This window comes from Notechis scutatus, chromosome 2 (genome assembly GCF_049901735.1).
Source record: "Notechis scutatus isolate UNSWTSFEM ecotype Mainland chromosome 2, rNotScu1.2, whole genome shotgun sequence".
Taxonomy (NCBI): domain Eukaryota; kingdom Metazoa; phylum Chordata; class Lepidosauria; order Squamata; family Elapidae; genus Notechis; species Notechis scutatus.
Genome location: NC_142010.1, coordinates 146975858 through 146997781, shown reverse-complemented (window position 1 = coordinate 146997781; position 21924 = coordinate 146975858). Strand labels below are relative to the sequence as shown.

The window sequence follows — 21924 nt, the reverse complement described above, 5'->3', positions numbered from 1 at the left end:
AAGTCTAAAAGTGCTAGAGAATTCCTGGAAGCCTGGTACTCAAGACAAATAAGCCACCAAGAGGCACACAGAGATCCACATTTACATACTCTTCAAAAGAGACAATCAAAAAGCCAAAAAGGAAACCAAAAGACCTAACTTACCACGTTACAGAGCCCCTGATTATGACATCGAACATGTAAACAAGTTAAATTCACTACTAACATAGGCAACATCCTGCCCACAGGCTTTTATCTTTCTTGGTGACCTCAATCTACCTTATATTAACTGGACCCTAAACGAAAGTAAAACTGAACCGATACATGCAACCTTCTACAATGCTGTAACAAATCTGGGACTGGAACAACTAGTAACCAACAATACTAGACTTAACAACTGCCTCGATCTCATCTTCTACAATAGTTTGAATTCAATTTACAGAATACAAATTAAAGAACAGTGAACACAACATGATTGACTTTTGTCTCAACATACGTCCACACAAAAATCATCATAACGATGGGATCCCCAATTATAACTTATAATTTAATTTATAATAATTTTTATAAATTAAAAAGGCAACTATGATCTTATAGACAACAATCTCTCATCCCTTGATTGGCAACCTCTATTCACTGGATGCAATACTGTTGAAGACCATTACAACATATTTTTACTTGAAGTCCAAAGAGTCATCAAAATATATGTACCAATAACAACTCCCAAAAACAGAAAAAACAGATTACCCATAACAATAAGGAAACTTCAATCCAAAAAAAGATCACTTTGGTGGAAAAACAAATCTGGTCACGTTGCCAACTTCAAAAGCTGATACAAAAATTTATGCCATCAGATAAAGACTGAATGCACCAATTATCACATTAAACAAGAGGAAAACCTTCTGTGCACCAATTCCACTCGCGCTTTCTACAAGTTTGTAAACAACAAACTAAAAGACTCAAGGTCCATCCCACCCCTGAAAGGACCTAATGGTAAAGACTGCAATGATGACACCATTAAAGCCAACATCTTTGACACATTCTTTGGCTCAGTATTTGTAAACAGAAATGGATCGTGCCCAATATTTCCTAGTCGAACCACAGACAACTACAATGATCTAATACATATTGATTTTACAGAAGACAATGTTGAAAAAGCACTACACAATCTAAAACTATCTCTATCTATTGGCCCGGATGGAATATGTGCCTACTTCTTAAAAAAGCTATCCACTGCCATAGCCAAACCTCTAAGCATAATCTTTGAAAAATCTTTCAGGACCAGCTCCTTGCCAAACCTATGGTGACAATTCATGGTCATCCCCATCTTCAAAAAGGGAGACCCGAGCCTAGTTGAAAAATACAGACCAATCTCTTTATGCTGCGTCACCTGTAAAGTCATGGAATCACTTATTAACCAATCCATTATCCTCCACTTAGAGACAAACAACCTACTCTCTAATAAACAATTTGGTTTCAGAAAAAAACTATCCTGTAATCTGCAACTCTTACACTGCAAAAACATATGGACTACACAATTTGATCAGGGAAAAGCAACAGACGCAATCTACATAGACTTCTGTAAAGCCTTTGATTCAGTGGTACATGACAAACTACTCCTGAAACTAAAATCTTATGGTATCTCTGGACACCTGCATAACTGGATAGAAGCATTCCTGTCAAACAGACAACAAATGGTCAAAATTGGGAGCGTCCTTATCAAATTCTGTACCTGTCAACAGTGGTGTCCCCCAAGGCAGTGTTCTAGGACCAACTCTCTTCATACTCTACATAAATGACCTCTGTGATCAAATTAAGAGCAACTGTGTTGTCTTCACTGATGATGTAAAGCTATTCAACTCCACAGACAATACTGCTACCCTTCAAAAAGACCTCGACTATGTATCAGAATGGTCAAACAAATGGCAACTTCAAATTTTTTTATTTTATTTTTATTTGTCAATTGCTTACAAGATAATAGGTATAAGTAAAAATATAGTTATGAATACATGGATACATATAAGAAAAATAAAAAATATATGAAAGAAACAATAGGACAGGGACGGTAGGCACACTGGTGCGCTTATGCATGTCCCCTACAGACCTCTTAGGAAAGGGTTGAGGTGAATAGTAGACAGTCTAAGGTTAAAGTTTTTGGGGTTTGGGGAAAAAAAACCACAGTCAGGTAGAGTATTTCAGATAATTGACCACTCTGTTGCTGAAGTCGTATTTCCTGCAATCAAGTTTGGTGCAATTAACCTTGAGTTTGCATCTATTGTTTGCTCTTGTGTTGTTATGGTTGAAGCTGAAGTATTCGTTGACAGATAGGACATTTCAATGTATAATTTTATATACTATACTTAGATCGGACCGAAGGCAGTGTAGTTCTAGGTTTTCTAGGTCTAGAATTTCAAGTCTGGTGGCATAAGGTATTCTGCAATGAGTAGAGGAGTGGAGAACTCTTCTTGTGAAATATTTCTGGACTTTCTCAACTGTATTGATATCAGATACCTAATGTGAGTTTCAGACTGATGAGCTGTATTCGAGTATTGGTCTAGAAAATGTTTTGTATGCTCTAGTTATTAGTGTAATATTACCAGAGAAAAAGCTACATAAGATTAGGTTAACAACTCTTAACGCCTTTTTGGCTATGTAGTTACAGTGGGCTCTAGCACTCAATCTCAACAAAAAATGCTCTGTCTTACATTTGACAAAAAAATCAGAAAATAAAATATAATCTGAATAGTCAAGTCCTTGTTGATGATCCAAACTCTGTAAAGAACCTTGGAGTACTCATCTCTAATGATCTAAGTGCTAGAGTCCACTGTAACTACATAGCCAAAAAGGCATTAAGAGTTGTTAACCTAATCCTACGTAGCTTTTTCTCGGGTAATATCACACTACTAACTAGAGCATACAAAACATTTGCTGGACCAATACTTGAATACAGCTCATCAGTCTGGAACCCGCATTATGTATCTGATATTAACACAGTTGAGAAAGTCCAGAAATATTTTACAAGAGTTCTCCACTCCTCTACTCATTGCAGAATACATGCCACCAGACTTGAAATTCTAGACCTAGAAAACCTAGAACTATGCTGCTTTCGGTCCGATCTAAGTATAGTATATAAATTATACATTGAAATGTCCTATCTGTCAACGAATACTTCAGTTTCAACCATAACAATACAAGAGCACACAATAGATACAAACTCAAGGTAAACCACACCAAACTTGATTGCAGAAAATACGACTTTAGCAACAAAGTGGTCAATGTCTGGAATACTCTACCTGACTCTGAGGTTTCTTCCCCAAACCCCAAAAAGTTTAACCTTAGACTGTCTACTATTGACCTCACCCCTTTCCTAAGAGGTCTGTAGGGGACGTGCATAAGTGCACCAATGTGCCTCCTGTCCCTGTCCTATTGTTTCTTTTTATTTTTCTTATATGTATCCATTTCATGTACTCATAACTATGTTTATACTTACACCTATTATCTTATAATCACTTGACAAAATAAATAAATAAAATAAATAAATAAATACCTCTTCACCAGCAGTCAGATGAACAGAAATTAACACCAAGATTAACGCTGGTCTAAGAATCAAGAAGCAAACAATACCCCAATCAAGAAACTACTAATGCAGCCAAGCTAACAGTAAACAACAGCCCAATCAAGGAACTACTAAATCCATTCCCACCAACACTGCCAGGGCGAGCAACTAGTATATAAAATGAAAGTAAACTCTACTCCTTTACTACAACTAATAATGTTACCTAGTTTGTTCATGAAACATCTGCAAGAAAACAATAAAGCTCAGATAGTACTAAGGATCCACAGTCCAACCCTGCACTACAAATATTCTATCAGAATTAATGTGTACCTTAGAACCGTCATTTCCAGGAGGTCCAGGTAGGCCTGGCTTCCCTATATCTCCCTGCAAAGCAATAAAGTGAAGAGTGAATGTTGGTGGTAACTTAAATAGAGGACAGTAGTATAGATATTAGGGTAATCTTACTCTGTTTCCCTTTTCTCCAGGGAGTCCTGGGAGACCATCAAAGCCCCTGTCACCCTATAAGAAAGGGGGAGAAAAAGCAGATAAGTACTGAATTGACAAGAATAGACCAGTTTTTTGGCTAGGAGATAGATAGTTTTGCATGCCTAATTTTACTGCAACAATGCTCTTTGTCCTTAGTGTAATCCTACAAAATAAACACATTTTTAAAGAACATACATTTTAAATTATACCCCCAAAATAGGTGCACAGAATGATGGGGCACAGGAAGGGGAGGAAAATGTTGTCTTGATGATCAATTTGCCATGTTTTGATAGGTAACATTGGCGCTTCAGAATTTAGAAGGAAGCAAAACTTGAAAATTCAAAAAGAGGTTTAAATTTGTTGGATTGTAAACCGGAGGTGAGGATTTGCTATTTTTGTGACTATGTATGTCTTGGAGGCTAACAGCTGAGACAAATAAGATTCAGGAATTCTGTGGTTTGCCTTTCAATTCAGATGAACTACATAAGCTTCACTCCCATTTCCCTTTTTTGCAATATGCAGGAAATTAAATATAGTATTGATTTACTTTCTCAGCAGTGAGACTCTGCAGATGTTGTTGAACTATAACTTCCACTGACCCCATTCTATAGGGACAATCATAAAGGATGCTCAGTTGTAGCATTTATGGAATACTACAGAGTTCTAATCCCTGTCATTGTAAAGATTATAATCGATCTGCTTTTACAAGATCTGATGGGAGAAGGGAAGAATAGGCCTCTGCATTTTTCCTTTTGAGCAATGAAAATTGAAAGCATTATGGGTATGAAAGGGACAAAAGTTTGAAGTCATCTTATTCCACATACTAAAGTATTCATGTGTGTGTATCTCTCTCTCTCTTTCCCTCCCTCCCTCTCTCTGTTTTTCTTTCTGTGCGTGTGTATGTGTGTCAATATATATGGGCGGTACACGTCGCCTTCAGAAATAGGTTATGGTTATGTGCAGTTTGGCCTTACAACTTCTATATGAAATTTCAAGTTGATAAATACTAAAAACATTTATATTTTCCAAGGCTTTTGATTCTTTTATCCCAGTACTTAATGATTGCTCAGAGGAAGTTGTGCACACAAAACTCACACACAATGAATTCTCTACATTCACTCCTTTATGTTTAAGGCTACACAGGAGAATTTGATGACTTAATGATAAATCACACACGAATATGCAAAAAGCTCCAGTTTCAGGCTCCTGTATCCTGAGACCAAAATCCAGGACAGCTTCTGACAAATTGAAAGTTAGGTTGGCAAATTGTGCAATTTTCTATATTCTTACCTTTGAAGGCTTTGGCAGTGAAGGAGATGTGTTGCCAATGAGCTAGTTCAAACATTATTTGTGTTTGGGGAGGAATTATATATTTGAATACCAGATCCTAGGAACCAACAACGGGGAAAGATTATGGTTTCCTACCCTGTTTCTGTACCTGTGGAATGCCTGGCTGGCCAAATATCGGAAACTAGATGGCTTAGATGGGCCTACTTCAGATTCAGTGGGACTTCTCTTAATTCTCCGCATGAGTTCCTCTGAGTTCTGAATGGGTTCCAAGACCACAGTCACAAAATACGAGTGGGAAAAAGTTGGATTTTCACGTGGCATGCATGCCGCATGGATTAAAATTTCTCCTGAATGTGCCAAATTCAACATGAAAGCGGAAACAACATTTGATTCAGCTCTATTTGCATCCCACTATTGTGTTGCTATTGCAGGGAAGACCAAACCACCATGGGAGTGAGAATCTCAAAGCTCTCTTCCCCTCCTTTGTGTGCATTCTACCCTACAATTAAGGTTTAGATAACCTTGGGTCCTGTTTCTCCTGGGAGTCCTCTGCCGCCATCAGCTCCTGAACGACCCTTAAAAAAATGAAAAGGAGAAAAAGAGTGAGAAAAGGGGGCATTCCTACAGATTGGTACCCATCCGTGTATCTTATGCTTACCCTCTTGCCAATTTTCCCTGGGGGTCCAATTGGTCCCTGTATCCCAGGGGGACCCTGTAATGAGAATTGAAAAAAAATGAGACCAACCGTTGCTCTATGTATTTGTTCTTAGATTAAAATTTACCTCCATTGGGAAAATGGTCTTCCTTGACTTAAATCTCATCTTGAAGTTTTGGCCATTACTGGCAATATATATTTTACATTAACATCAATATAAGATTTATCAGAAAGGACATCTTACATATGTCCTAGCCTACTGATAAGAAGAAAGTTGTAAGGCAGTTTGGTGGTGGAGTGGTTAGAATGCAGCACTGTAGGCTAACTCTGCCCACAGATTGGAGTTCAATCCTGATGGACTTGAGGTTGACTCAGCCTTATATCCTTCCAAAATTAGTAAAAGGAAGACCCAGATTGTTGGGGGAAATATTCTGACACTGTAAGAGATTGCTTTTAAGAGTGATATATATAAAGAGTGGCTGCTGTATGGAGTGGTATATAAGTCTAAGTGCTATTGTTACTGCTATGTTAAGATCCAAGAACAGTTACTGATCCAGAATGCAGCATCTTTTTTTAACTATAAATTTTAACTTTATTTCCAAAGTTAAAATACAAATTTCAAAAAAAAAAACAAAAAAAAAACAAAGCAAAAACTAAATAAGACCAAAAATGTTCATAAAAAACATACATGTATATTGCCCCCCTAATTTAATATTGATAAATGTATTTCAACAATAGTTTGCAAAACAGGACTACAATCTATAAACTTCTATAGCAATAGTTGCCCAACTAATTTGACCTACCATCTATTTACTGGGCGGGGTGGTGGTGTTGGAATCAGTCAAAGTCCTCCGTTAACAATCTATTATTGTATTTCTCATGCAGAAAGTCCACTATGGCTTCTAAACTTCCATAGACCACGCAATCATCATCTCTAATCTCTAATATGTCTCCATCTTTGACTGATTCTTAATAATAAACGTTTTTTCCCTTAAATTATAACTGGGATATTTACCAACAATTCCATCACATTCCCCAAAGTCATAGTTTTCTGTTGTATTTCCGCAGCACTTGTTGTTCAGAAGTTTTTTTAGGCAGTTGAGCCACAACATCTCTTTAACTGTTGTCTTCTGACTGAATATACTAAGTCTATTCCATGGTCTCCAACAGTTTTCCTAAGAAAGTCCAGTTCATCCCTGATCCATATTGCCATCTCTAACCCTTTTAAATCCATACCCCTTTCAGCCTTCTCCACCAGACCTGCAATTCTCAAACAAAGCTCTTTCTCCTTCAGTTCTGTCAACAACAAATTGACTTCTAATCCATCCAATTGGAAGTCTAATTTAGCTGGTATTAGTTGTATCTGAATATCATCCTTAGGTTGATTTATGACTGTTGTTAAATCATTAAACATTTTATCTATATTTTCACTCAGAGCTTGTAAATTGAAAAGCATTTTTTTCAAAAGCTTCCAAGAAGGCTTGGAGATTAAGTTGATATGGTTTTATTGTTGCTTCCATTTTTAATATCATCTAAATTTCTTTTATACTGTAGCTGGACTTTCACAATAAAACATAAGCAATTCCTATGGACAAAAGAAGTTGATAACAAAATGTCCACAGGAAAAATTAAGATAATATTTCCCATGATAGAGAATAAGTAGAAACAAAAGAGAAAATTTCCATCTAATCAGAGAGAAAAATAGATAAGAGACCAGAAATATATACAAAAGCAAATTAAAAAAAGGAAAGTTCTTTTTAAAATTAGTAAAATACAAAAGCCTTGCAATAGTCTGGTGTACATGAAAATCAAATCACATCATTTTCACTACCAAAGAGAAAATCAAGGCACAGCTCATGTTTATTGTAGTGCTAGTGCAAAATTTCTTGAGCACGTTGGGTGGGATAAACTGGAACAGGAATCCAGTAATGATATTATTATTGACACCCAAATAGTCCCTAAAGATAAAATCAGTAAACCACGAACAGCCATTAAAAATGAAGAAGAGGAGGAAGTAGGAGAACAAGCACAGGAGGAGGTAGAAGAACAGGAGCAGGTGGCACAGGTGAGTCCACCAGTTAGCCCTGTATTACCAAGATGTTCAACCCGAGTAACATGACCACCTGATAGATATCAGGCTAGTGTTGTATGCCAAGTGAATACAGTTCCAAGTAACTATAGTGAACTAAAACTGTATCCTGCTAAAGATCAGGCTGCTTGGCAGAAAGCAATGGATAAGGAACTGGAATCATTAAAAAGACTGGAGGTATACGAAAACGTTAAGTTACCACCAGGTAAACATGCCATAGGATGTAAATGGATTTATAAACTGAAGACAGGTGTGGATGGGACGTTACCCATAAAGCCAGGTTAGTAGCACAAGGGTTCAATCAGACAGCAAATGACTATGATGAGGTGATTGCACTAGTCTGAAGGCTACTACATTAAGGACAGCATTAGTGTAGGCAGCTAAGGAGAAATACATTGTAAATCATTTGGATGTAGAGTCAGCTTATCTGCATGCACCTTTGCAACACACTATATATTTAAAGAAACCTTTAGGTCTAAAAAATGATAATACAACTGATTGTTGGAGATGGAAAAAGAGTCTTTATGGTTTGAAGCAAATGCTTATGATGAGGGGAGGGAAGAAAAAAAGAAATCAATGGAAAAAAGACTCATTAACTTATTTTGCTACCAATTCCAGAATTCTGTCTGCTAAGGATAACCTAAAAGCCTTCTCATTTGAGCGTGCCAGGAGAAAAGATCAGCATGCTTAAAATGGCTACAGTGCACCTTCCAAATTTGGGGGAAGGGATGAATTATTATCTATATTGCAAAACTGCTTATTTCATATTCAGATTGCATTTTTATGCAGTTCAATAAGGAACAGTACAATATAATAAGGCAAAGTAAATCTATCAGGCTGGAGAAATTATAATGTGAAAGATATATATATGGTACAAAACTGTAAAATGGGCAAGAGATAAACAAGTGCAAGAATAATGAAGGAGAGCCACTTTGATGTAATGCGAGGGTGGGACACTATGGCCCTTTTATGACTTGTGGACTTCAATTCCCAGAATTCCTGACCTCAGGAATTCTGGGAATTGAAGTCCACAATTCATAAAAGGGCCATAGTTCCCCGCCTCTGGTGTAACGGTTAAATACCAGGCTAGAAACAGGAGATTGAGTTCTTGTCCCACCTTGGGCACAAACTCAGCTTGTTGACCTTGAATCATTCATTGAAGAAGAAAGCAATGGCAAGCCATTGATAATATTTTGGCAAGAAAACTGCAGGGATTAATCCAGGCAGTCAATAGCAGTCAAAACTGACTCGAAGGCACAAAGGGAGAAAAGAATAAGAAAACCTGAATGGAAAAGAGACTGGACATCAGCCTGGCATTTTTATACTTCACACTTTACCAACCTTGTGTCCTCCAGAGGTGTTAGATTTCCACTCCCAGAATTCCCTACCAGCACAGCCCAAGCCCCTCCTGTCCATCTTCAGCAACCAACCTGGGGTCCGGAATCACCCGAATCCCCTTTTTGTCCTGATTTTCCTGGTAGACCCTGTAGAAATCATATTAAAAACAGATTAATTTCTTCCAGAATATTCCAAAGATGAACAATCCAACCACAGTGAATACATCCAGGATTTGATGGAACAGAAGAACTATTCTATCTGTTAATTCTAAAAATAATATCAGCAAAGTAATACATGTGAGGGAAAATTCAGGCATTCTTCCCCTGAAAATATTAGTTTCTCTTCTAACAGAAACTGATGCATGTTGTGATATTGTTTGCACACTCTTCTACACTTATTCATCAATAAAATGTGGGGAGTTGTGGTTTCACAGCCTAAAGTAAATTTGGGGGAATAGTCTGGAGCAGGAAATAAAAACTAAAGATGAGATCAACTCTTATCAGTGGTAGCTTCACATTTGCCCAAGCTAATTTATTTTCTGTATAAATATAGAAAGCAGAGAAATGCTATCATCTGATATCAGCAGCAATGTAGTATAGAGGGAAATTATACCCCAGTATGATTTTCTCCCCCCTTCTCTGTGTGTGGGAAAAATCCCATACCTCAGGGCAATATAGAAATACACAACATGTAGCAATTCAGGAACAATATGTTTCAGAAAACTCAATAATTTCTCCTTCCAGACATACAAATTCTTCCCTGGGACATGCTATTTTAGGAAGGTATAGCATGATCCAAAGGGGGACAGAATTTCTGGAAATTGCCAAACTCTCCCCAGAATGTCATGATCCTGAGACTTCATGGTCTGGAGAGGAAATAAAATATTTTGGAGTTTTCTGAGACATTCCATTCTTCAGTCCCTGAATTTTTGTACAATCACAGATATGATATTGATAAGATTGTTTGTAGCTTGGCCCACAAATAAGTTTAGACAATTTCAAGAAATGAAAGTTCTTTTCAATGTCTATGAAAGAAAAATGCTCGTGGGTCACATTGTGTTTTTTTTCCCTATGAAATCTATTATATGCTAAATAATATTTCATTTCAGTCCAAATACAATACATAGACAATAATAAGCTAACCATGATTCACAGCACAGAGATGAGTATGAAACTCAAAACTTTCCTTTAAAAATTCCTATTACTCTCAATTGATGGGTTAGCTTTGAACATTTACTCACTAGTGGTCCTGGCCTTCCCGTGAGTCCCATTGGGCCAGGAGGCCCTTTCATGGAAAGCTGAGTAGAGAAAGAAAATGATGAGTTGTAGTATATCAAAAGGAGCTGGGAAGAAGTCCATTGAGTAATTGTAAGCAAGAAGGGGAAAGAAGATGCTGTCTGAGGTATGGGTGAAAATGGGAGAAAAAGTAATGTTTGGGTAGCAGTGATTTCATTCATCTTCTTTCTTCTCTTTGTACCACTATATGCAGAGAAGTGGACAAACTGGGCTCTGAAATTATTTTGGTTTTGCTTGGCTTTGACTAAGCCAATTTCTATCTGATTCAAATCAATGAGAAAAGGCATGCTATTCGTCTTATTGTAGGGCATGACTACATCATTAACCTAAATTATTGAAAAGATCTTCTGCTCTTCAAATGATCTCTCAACCCAGGTGCAGATTTAATTTAGGACCATTTAAAAAAAAATCTTAAATCAATCTAATCACTTCTCCATTGGGATGGGTGAATATTTTGTTTCTGTTCTGTACGGTATCTGTTTAAGTCTGACTTACTAAGCTATTCCTTTAAACAGAATGTGAATAATCTATATGGGAAACCTTTAGTTAGAATGGGTTTGCATGACACACAGGTAACATAATTGTTGTACCCTGAGGTAAACATAGACTGTCATGAATGACAACTGGCAACATAGATATCATGATCAAATGGAGAAGGACTATTGCCACTTTAAAGTTGGCTGGACTCACTTCCTGAAGTTTTATATCTTCTAAGGGAGGGGAGGACTGTTATTTCCCATTTCAAAAGTGTCAAATGATCAGAAAACAGGAGTTCCTAGAGAGGCTCATTTTTTTGTGGGTGCTGTTTTAGGTTCTTGCTTTATATAGAGGATGCTAACCCTCTATGACAGGGGTCACCAACCTTTTGGACCTCAGGGACCAAACTCATAATTTTAAATCCCACGGACCAGAGACCCTGGGAAAATCCCAAAAAAAAACTCTGCAGGAAAATTGCCCACCCCATTTTCCTACCGATCAATCATTCTTTATTTGCATACCATCTCCAGCTCCACTACAGGATACCATCTCCAGCTCTGTTCTCGGGGCGGTGGAGAGAGAGAGACTTTTGGCTTCATGCAAGGAAACCAGCAGAAGCAGCAGAAGTCTTTCTTTCTCTCCCCCAAACTCTGCCAGAAATGAGTCTTTGTGAGACTTGTTGCGCCAATGCAGCCTCTTGGAGCAGGATGCCTTGCAGGGTCCCAAAAACTAATTTCTGGCGGAGTTTGGGGGTGAGAAAGAAAGACTTTTTCTGCTTTCCTTGTGTGCAGCTAAAAGCAGAAGAAGAAAGAAGCGAAAGAAGCAGCCCGGTGGCCAGGCCAGGCACGTGGGGCAAGTGCAGCAAATTCCCCTCCTTTCCCCACTCCCCACTCCCCTCACTACCTCGTGTTGTTCTCAATGCAAGGGATGCAAGCCTTATGTTCCCACAGGCTATGTGGGCGGTGCAACCTTGTGTTCCCATGCAGCCTTGATTAACTGCTCTGGGGGGGGGAGTGCTTTGGGGGTGGCATTTCTCTGCGGACCACCAAAATTTTCTCATGGACCACCAGTGGTCTCTGCCCCACTGGTTGGCGACCACTGCTCTATGATTCCTCTCTTTCAAGTTTGTTTGCTCTCTTCTAAGACTGTTTAAAATGGATAATCAGATTAATTTAAGTGCAAAGAAATGCAGAATCTTTGGGAAACTCTGCTAAACCCACAGTTAACTAAGTTTAATTGTTTATTGTTTGTTTGTTTGCTTTAAGCCAGTTTGGACATGTTCCTGCTGTTTTCTTGGCAAGATTTCAGAAGTGGTTTGTCATCGCCTCCTTCCTGAGAGTATCCAAAGTTACTCAGCTGGCTTTGTGCCAAAGCTGGGAGTAAAATTCATAGTCTCCCAGTTTTTAGCCTGGTGTCTCAAGCAGAAAGCCAAGCTGGCTCTGTTTTATGACCATGACTTGCTGAAGCAAACATAACCTCACTGAGGGAATTGGGAGACTGTGATTTAATGGTAGATGAATAGTGATTTGAGTAATTTGATTAGCTGACATTCTACGATGAGCGACATGATTTAGAAATCACTTGAAACCTGCAGTATTATTATTTCAATTTATTCACCCATAATTCACATTTCCAAGGTCAAATATCTCAATACTCTGGATGGCATTAAGGATTTGAAAAAAACATATAGAACATTAACCAGAACAGAAATAAAAAATGAGAGAAAGGGAGGGAGGGGAAGAGGAAGGAGAGAGAGGCAGAAGTGTTAAGTGCTGGAGCAAAACAAGTTGACTACTTAGAGAAATCAAGATTTAAGATAAAGAAGCTTAACATATGCACATATATTCATACATTTGCTCACAATGCTTACCTTGGCTTGCTGTAAAATAGCCTGAGCCTGGGCCTCCTGGAAAGATACTGAAGGTCCTTTAAGTAAATCACCACGAAACTGGAACTGGAAATAGATTGGTAACACAAATTCAAGAAAGAGAGCAATGGAATTGAGGTTATTGCTAGATAAACCAGATGGCAATATGCCATCACTGACACTCCTACCAAAAAAAGCAAATCTTCATATCTAGCATCTTTAAGTGAAAGCATCACCCACATTTAGTAATTGAAATATTGATGTTTATTTGGTGCCAGGAGGGTAGAAAATGGGTTCAACTGTAGAAAACTCAAAACATTCTGGTTTTAAAGGTTATCAACTTTCCTGTTCTTAGAGAGGGATGAGTTGTATATATGAACTTAGCTCCTCAGTCCTTAAACTTTCCATATCAAAATCCTTTCCATATTAAAAAAAAAAAAGCTTCCCTCCTGGATACTCGTTCACATAAAGGTGAGTTCTTCTTGACCCGTTTCTTACCTAACCTATCATCTGGGATCTTATTTTATAATCAATGTCAACACATTTTTGCAGCTGGAATATACTCAAAATAATGCCCCTGGAAACTCAGAAAGGATTCTTGTTTTACATCAAAAATTCACTAAAACTGAAAATCACTCAATCTGCTTCTCAAAGGGACAGGATGACGTTATTTCCTGCCAGTATATCTCACATTCTTAAACTGATCCATTTCCCTGCATCACCTACTGGCAACATGATCATTGTCCCAGGAGGTCCACGTAGCCCATCAGCTCCTGGAAGGCCTGGGAGGCCTGGTGGTCCCTGTGCAAAAGTGAGTTAAGATACTTCTGTCAGTCATTTTTGAGAATCGTTGGACTAAAAGAAAGCAATATCAAGCTGAGGCTTGTCAAAGAGATACACAGAAAGGGCGCATGCCGGCAATTCCTTATTCCCCACACCCACCATTTTCAGAGAAGATGAAAAATCGCCAGGGGGAAATATCGAAGAGACTATCATTCCTTTGAACCACATAGAGATTTCCTTACCCGCTCGCCAGGATCTCCTGGAAATCCCGGTGGCCCTGGTGATCCTATTGGACCCATCTCTCCCTGGGAAACGATACAGCAGAAAATTAAGATAAATGAAGAAAATCTCACAGATAATTCTTCTTTTAAAATAGAAACATCATGACACAGTAATATCCAAACCAAGCATTGGATCAAATGTATCTACAGCAACAACTTTATGTCTGACTGTTCCAAAAATCAGGCTGCAGACAATGAAGTTTAAAAATTATGCATAGTTTCCTTTTCCTCCCTATGAGTAACAGGAAAAGACCGCATAATACACCTAGATACTAACATCAATCATTAGTCTCCTTCTGCAGATGTACTTGGATTATACTTTTTGTAAAACTCTGTACTTCTTGACTAAACTGTCAGAAACATATGGCATGTTTTATAAGGTCTATCAATAAGCAAAAAACATTAACAGGTCCTTATTGAAGACATTCTAATTCCTCAAATTCAAGGCTTTTTTTCTCCATCTTATCAAACAGGTATTTCTGTTTGCTTACTTCCTTCTACAGGTAGTCCTTGATTAACAACAGTTCGTTGAGTGACCTTTCAAAGTTACAACAGTACGGAAAAAAGGGACATGACTATTTTTCACAGTTATGACCTATTCAGCATCCCCATGGTCATGTAATCAAAATTCAGATGTTTGGCAACTGGTTCATATTTATGACACTTGCAGTGTCCCAAGGTGATGTGATTCCCTTTTGTGACTTTCTGGCAAGCAAAGTCAATGGAGTAGCCAGATTCACTCAACAGATAGTAACAAATCAATTGCAGTGGTTCACTTAGCTGTAGAGAGAAATGTCATAAAATGGAGCAAAACTCACTTAACAAATGTCTCACTTAGCAACAGAAATTTTGGGCTCAATTGTGGTTGTAAGTCAAGGACTACCTGTAATGAGTTTAAATGGAGGGACAGATAGAAGTTGATAATTGGTTATAGGAAGGCATATTGGGGAAGTAAGTTAAAAGATCAATGATCAGAAGAATACTGGATGATCCTTGATAGACTTGATAAAAAAAAAACCCAGCTTCTCATAATTTTTCCCTCCATCATGAGGCTGCTGAAATGAAGGTTTCAATTAAGTGTTCACAGTGTTGTTATATCTAACAACTTTAGTGCTCAACTGTATCAGTTCAGTTATTATCTTGTAAACAATGGCTATAATAAAATAAAATAAGAAGTTGGTATCTAATGTTCAGAGATACCCTGTTCTTTAATATATATTTTTCTTGCAACTGCCTGGCAAAAGAAAACAGAGTAGAGTAGAACCTCCAGTCATGACTATAATTTGTTCTGTAACTTCGGTCGCAATCCAATTTGGTCGTGACTGGAAGCAAGACCGTCTGCACATGCGCCTACAAAAAAATGGCATGGAAGGGGAAATCGGCGCAGAAAGGGAATAGGCTACAGCTGTGTTTGATCGCCGCCTGATTTTTGAATCATGACCCGATTAAAAATGTTGTGGTTTTTGGTCAGAACCCAATTTGATAGTGGTCAGAAGTGTTTGTGACCAGAGATTCCACTGTACTGTTACTTTCGTGCTAAAATATTGGGGTGGGTGGAATCGCAGAGATATTCACATTCCCATGAAATATACTGGGAGTTTTGGGGCAAATCAATGATCATGCACGAATTGCACACTTCAGTGGGTCATGTTCATGGGAGTAATCATGCTATACGAAGTTTAAATTTATCTTTTTGCCTGCAAGCTCCCTGTTTGTGTTTGGGACTTAAACTACTTATCCCATGCCCTGCAAGCAGGTTTCTCGTATATTAAATGTATTTTCAAACATCTATGATTGAGACAAAATTCTACAGAGAAGGGGCAATCAACCCTCTCAAGACCTTCCTGCGATTTTGCTTCTCCCATCTAAGGACATGCAGGGGAGAAGGCAGAAAAAGGAGCAGAAAGACATGGAGATAGGTCTATTCCCAATCCTGTTTATAATGGCACCAACCTGGATTGTGCTGTTGCAAATCATCTTTCCCTGCCCAGAAAGGGGGGGGGGGGAAACCAGGAACCAGGAAGGAGGTGACCACCTCAACAGCTTTAAAGTGATTGGGAAAACTGATTTCACCATACTTATTATGTCTCTCACCTGTGGACCCCGATATCCAGCTGGCCCTTCAAAAACCATACCCTGCAACAGCAAGAAAGGAGAAAGATTTAACAATCTTGAACTGGTTCTGAATGGAAAGGGTGACTTTGTGGCCTGTGAATATTCACAAAGTTATTTGATGTGAATTTAATTGCCTCTAAGCACTGAAATAAGTTCACACGCTTGCAAGAAGGATAAGAGAAATGCTAATGATTCTTTAATACCTGAGGAATAAACCACTTACATGCTTATGGTTGAATGCTCTGCACAAGTAACAAGCTTGTTGAATGTATAAAAAAGAAATAGCTAATTGTTGCATAATTAGATCTTCTGTACCCATGAGATGTTATCATGATATATGCCTGTGATTCTGGGGCCCAATTATGCTAACTATCCTCAGAAGGGAAAACTATATTGTGATCTATACTTATCAGAGGAAAAACCCAGCATATCACAGCCACTAATAAAGCATACAAAACATTCAGCTAAGATCCAGAAACCACTCTGTGAATGCAATAAAGGGATAGATTTCCCACTCTCATATATTTGTAAGTGTTTGTTTTTGGACTTGTATGCAAGATTTTTGTCCTCATCCAAGACCCAATTGCTCTATCTCAAATTTCCAGAGTATATTCCTAGTATCTCTCAACTGTATAGAAGCCACTAGAGTTTTGGATATTTATCCTTCCAAGAATCAAGATGGAACTGACCACAAACCCCAAGCCGCCACTTTGTGCTGAAATTAAGTCTCCAACCAGGCTGATGGATTTTGGCAAAGCCAGAACAGAAAACATATCTTACTCACAGGTTCGATGACCGCTGCCTCCCCTTTCTGTCCCTTCAGATTTGGTTGCTGCTATAGGCACAAAGAGAATAAATAACCACCATGAGGACCAGTAATTATGATAATGTGAGAATCTGCATTGTAGATGGAGATGACCCCTAAAGTAGAGAAGATATTCAAGATGACTGTTTCTTCAATCTGATTTACTGAGCCACAAATCTTATGCCATCTACTATTCAAATGAAACAAGTTACTGTACCTTAAATGAAAGTGGATTTGATTCTGGACTATGTGAGTTGTTAGAAAGAAGTGTGGGATTTTTCTGAGTTGATTGGTTGTGAGAATTGGCACTGAAGGCTAGCTGTTGCTTAGATAGAAAGTGGTTTCCAGTGACCTCTCCTGTAAAGTGAGCTACCCCACACTTCTCCAGATTTAATGCATGATGAGTGAAATAGGAGCAAATAAATGACTTAACATCTCCAGACATTGGAAACAAATTTGAGAAATGTTTGATGTTACTCAAAAAGCAATTTCTTAGCCCAGAAGGTGGAACAGAAATCCTTGCCATGAGAAATAATGCACCATGGGAATATGTAATGCACAGCAGGTTCTGGACTGAGTCAGAAGACTCAGCAAAGGGCAAATCAATCTTGGTTTAAATGCCAAGTTTCCATCCCAGCCTGGTGGCAATTAGCCATTGGGAAAAGAGTGGGTGAGGCATAGGGGCAACAAGACATTCATAAATATCTATGATTAATGTCATTGGAGTTTCAGTGCTCCTAAGTCCCAAATAAAAAACTTGGCAAATATCTAGGTGGAGATAGACGTATCCTTCTGAGAAACAGCAGAGTCCAGTTTTTAGAATTTCTTCTCTTTAGACACATAACATTCTCTTTTTAAAATTATCTGTAATGTTCCTTGGGAAATAGTTTGACATGTTTGGAGCATTTTGGACATGAGAGACAACTGAACGTATGACTTGGGCACCAACACACCTCATCTCCATTCTACTCATTAAAATATATTTGTGAGGGTTTTTTTAATATAAAGAGAGATTGTGGTTGTGTGTGGGTATGTATGTATGTATGTATGTGTGTGTATGTATGTGTGTATATATATATATATGGATCTTTGGTTATTCGGGTTCTATCCCGCGTAAGATTCAAAGTATCTAGGCAACGTTTCGGCGAGGTCCCACTCGCCATCTTCAGGCTGGTGCTTTCGGCTTAGTGCCAGTGCAAGCAGTGTGTGACCGGAGCTGCCATCTCTCTATATACAAGTGGTGGGGGATGGTGTGCTGGGCTGGTTGGCTGTGCTGCAGCCTCTTGATTGGTTGATGGAGTTGATGTTGGTATAATGGGCTGTGTAATGGCCTTTTGTTGTGGAGATATCCTGGATCTTGTGCTGTCATCTCCTGGGTCGTTAGCCTCTTGTGTTTTAACGGCTTGGGTAATGGGTTGTGTGATGGGCTTGTGAGTTCTTTTGTTGTGGTATCCTGGGTCTTGCGTTGTAATCTCCTGGGTCGTTTGTGTTTTGATCTCTTTTCCATTAGCCTCCTGTGTAGTAACAGCTTGGGTAATGGGTTGTGTGATGACCTTGTGAGATTTATTGCTGTGGTATCCTTGGTCTTGTGCTGTGATATCCTGGGTCATTTGCTGTGTTGTGACTTCTTGAGTTCTTGAGGTGTAATTTCTTGAGTTTTCTGATGTGATGTCCTGAGCAGGTGGCTGTGATGTAGCATTTTGGGTTTTTAATATGGCTTTGAGTTTGGGGTCTGGGTCTGTGTTCGTTTGGCTTCGAGTTCGTGGTCGTGCCACATCTTCATGGTGGGGGTCAGTTCGCTTCATGTATGGTTCAGAGGAGTTTGAAGTGGGTAGTGATGCAGCTGCAGTGCGGCTTCTGGTCTGTGGTCGTGTCTCATCTTCTGTGTGGGTGTGAGTCTGATTTTTACGTGGAAGTGTGGTGGTGGCATCTTGTGTGGCCCTCATGGGTGTGGGTCTGGTGTCATTTATCATGTTGGGTACTCGTCTGTTCATGAGGGCGGGTTTCCAAATGGCTGGTAAGCGGGAGGTGTCATCTCTTTTATTCATGCTGTGTGGGCGTTTTTCTATCTCTATGGCTTCTCTGATTATTCTGCTGCTGTGGTGTTCAGTTTTGGCGATAGTTCTGGTATTTTTAAGGTCAATCTCATGTCCTGTGGCTTTGAGGTGTTGGACCAGGGAAGAGGTTGGTTCTTCTTTTTTGATTGAGTTCTTATGTTCTTCAACGCGTGCACTTATTCTTCTGTTAGTTTGTCCAATGTATGTGGTGAGGCAGGCAGTGCAGGGATTTCATATACTCCTTGGTTTTCTAACTCGATTTTGTCTTTAGGGTTTCTTAGGATGGTGGATATTTTTCTGTTTGTGCAGAATGCTGTTTTAATGTTGTGTTTTTGGAGGATCTTGCTGATTTTGTCTGTAGTGCCTTTTATATATGGGAGGAGGGCTTTGCCGTTCTCTTGTTCTCTGTCTTGGATTTTGGTTGGGGTTTCTGCCACCACCACACTTCCACGTAAAAATCAGACTCACACCCACACAGAAGATGAGACACGACCACAGACCAGAAGCCGCACTGCAGCTGCATCACTACCCACTTCAAACTCCTCTGAACCATACATGAAGCGAACTGACCCCACCATGAAGATGTGGCACGACCACGAACTCGAAGCCAAACGAACACAGACCCAGACCCCAAACTCAAAGCCATATTAAAAACCCAAAATGCTACATCACAGCCACCTGCTCAGGACATCACATCAGAAAACTCAAGAAATTACACCTCAAGAACTCAAGAAGTCACAACACAGCAAATGACCCAGGATATCACAGCACAAGACCAAGGATACCACAGCAATAAATCTCACAAGGTCATCACACAACCCATTACCCAAGCTGTTACTACACAGGAGGCTAATGGAAAAGAGATCAAAACACAAACGACCCAGGAGATTACAACGCAAGACCCAGGATACCACAACAAAAGAACTCACAAGCCCATCACACAACCCATTACCCAAGCCGTTAAAACACAAGAGGCTAACGACCCAGGAGATGACAGCACAAGATCCAGGATATCTCCACAACAAAAGGCCATTACACAGCCCATTATACCAACATCAACTCCATCAACCAATCAAGAGGCTGCAGCACAGCAACCAGCCCAGACACCATCCCCCACCACTTGTATATAGAGAGAGATGGCAGCTCCGGTCACACACTGCTTGCACTGGCACTAAGCCAAAGCACCAGCCTGAAGATGGCGAGTGGGACCTCGCCGAAACGTTGCCTAGATACTTTGAATCTTACGCGGGATAGAACCGAATAACCAAAGATCCACATACAAATACCGAGAACTCAGAAAACATATATATATATATATATATATATATATATATATATATATATATATATATATATATATATATATATATATATATATATATATATATTCATATTCTTAAGTTTTTAGGTTACTATGTATGGTATTCAGCTTTGTTTGGGTATTTTCCCACGTCATTATAGTTGTGCTTTTAAAGTTGTAGCAATGTTTTGGCAGAATCTCATACAGAATCTCATACAGAATCTGTATACAGAAGCCTGATGATGGCAGATGAAATTCTGCCGAAACGTTGCTACAGCTTTAAAAGCACAACTATAATGACGTGGGAAAATACCCGAACAAAGCTGAATACCATACATACATACATACATACATACATACATACATACATACATACATACAGTATATGGAATTAACAAACCCAATCTGATGTGCAATGGAAGCATGACTGAAAGTGGATTTAGCTTCTTTAATGGACTCACAATGTTGATGATGAAAATCAGGAGCCTGGGAGCTCCTTTTCCGAATAACACATCTTATTCAATTGCATAAGATTTCATGAGCTGTCCCTCACTTCATCAGATGCACAGATGGACTAGACTGATGTGGAATTTAAACTGGGATGAGGAGGGGGGAAGACAGCGTGATTATGCAGATGGGTTATACGAGAGGCAGATTATAATCACATTGTAGCTCCGCTGATGAACTACCACCTTTTGTTATTCCATCTTCTCATGGATTTCAGATGAGACTTTGGGTCTTGACCCACAACAATCAATGCAACTGAGGGTCATGACCTAACAATGAAACAACAGAAGGGAGCTTATGAGGGAGTGCAAATCAGGAGCAATTTATGTGCAGGAATGCTAAGATTCTATTTGCTCTAGCAATCGGAAGAGTGTTAAGTTGGCTCAAAGATTTTATTATTATTTTCAAAAGACTAGACAAATCAGTATTTTTAATAAAAGAGAGATTAGTCCTTTCCTCTCTTATTCTGAAGCTTAAAGAGTTTAAATGGTATGTCTTGTTTGCAAGATTATCTTTTAATTAGAATTGCAATACTTGCGTTCCAACTGGTTAAGCCTCAGTATGTTTTTGAACTTATACAATCAAAAACAAGCACCACTGAGTAAAACTGAGCTTAGTTCCAAATAAGGAATGCATTATTTGAATGAAATGAGATTATTTCTGCAGTGTTCAGATGGTTACTCATTGCTTAAGAGAAATGTTGGTAGAGTTGCTACCTCAGGAAGTAGGATGGTGGCTTCAATGTGCTCAGCTGGATCATAGTGCTCTGCTTCACTGGCCCCTCGTCGGTCATAGTAGTCCTCATAATCTTTATTGTCAAGTCTCTCATCAAATGCTCTGTAAGTGTCATTGGCATTCAAGTCTCTATTTTCATTGATTAAATACTCTTCTCCAAGAAAGTCCTGTTGGGGATTAGGAAAGGGGATATGAAGTACAGTAGACATATTTAATGATAACTACATTGCACACTATTTGTCTCTTCCTATATGTAACTCTTTCTCCTAGCATTACATTATGTTTTCCTTTAAAAGAAAAGAAACTTTGT

General features: G+C 38.8%; 1 protein-coding gene across 6 annotated transcripts in view; it reads right to left on the bottom strand.

The window, feature by feature from the left end:
- Window positions 1-21924, bottom strand: part of COL5A3 (collagen type V alpha 3 chain) — a 137438-nt gene that overhangs the window by 70593 nt on the left and 44921 nt on the right. For all 6 annotated transcript variants that reach the window (XM_087956548.1, XM_087956550.1, XM_087956553.1 and 3 more), the window contains 12 exons: window positions 21596-21781; window positions 16995-17045; window positions 16190-16231; window positions 14057-14119; window positions 13758-13832; window positions 13035-13118; window positions 10633-10689; window positions 9485-9538; window positions 5969-6022; window positions 5832-5885; window positions 4000-4053; window positions 3865-3918 (listed from right to left, as the gene is read on the bottom strand). In XM_087956548.1, coding sequence (XP_087812674.1) covers window positions 3865-3918; window positions 4000-4053; window positions 5832-5885; window positions 5969-6022; window positions 9485-9538; window positions 10633-10689; window positions 13035-13118; window positions 13758-13832; window positions 14057-14119; window positions 16190-16231; window positions 16995-17045; window positions 21596-21781 — 828 coding nt within the window. The remainder of the gene's footprint in view (window positions 1-3864; window positions 3919-3999; window positions 4054-5831; window positions 5886-5968; window positions 6023-9484; window positions 9539-10632; window positions 10690-13034; window positions 13119-13757; window positions 13833-14056; window positions 14120-16189; window positions 16232-16994; window positions 17046-21595; window positions 21782-21924) is intronic.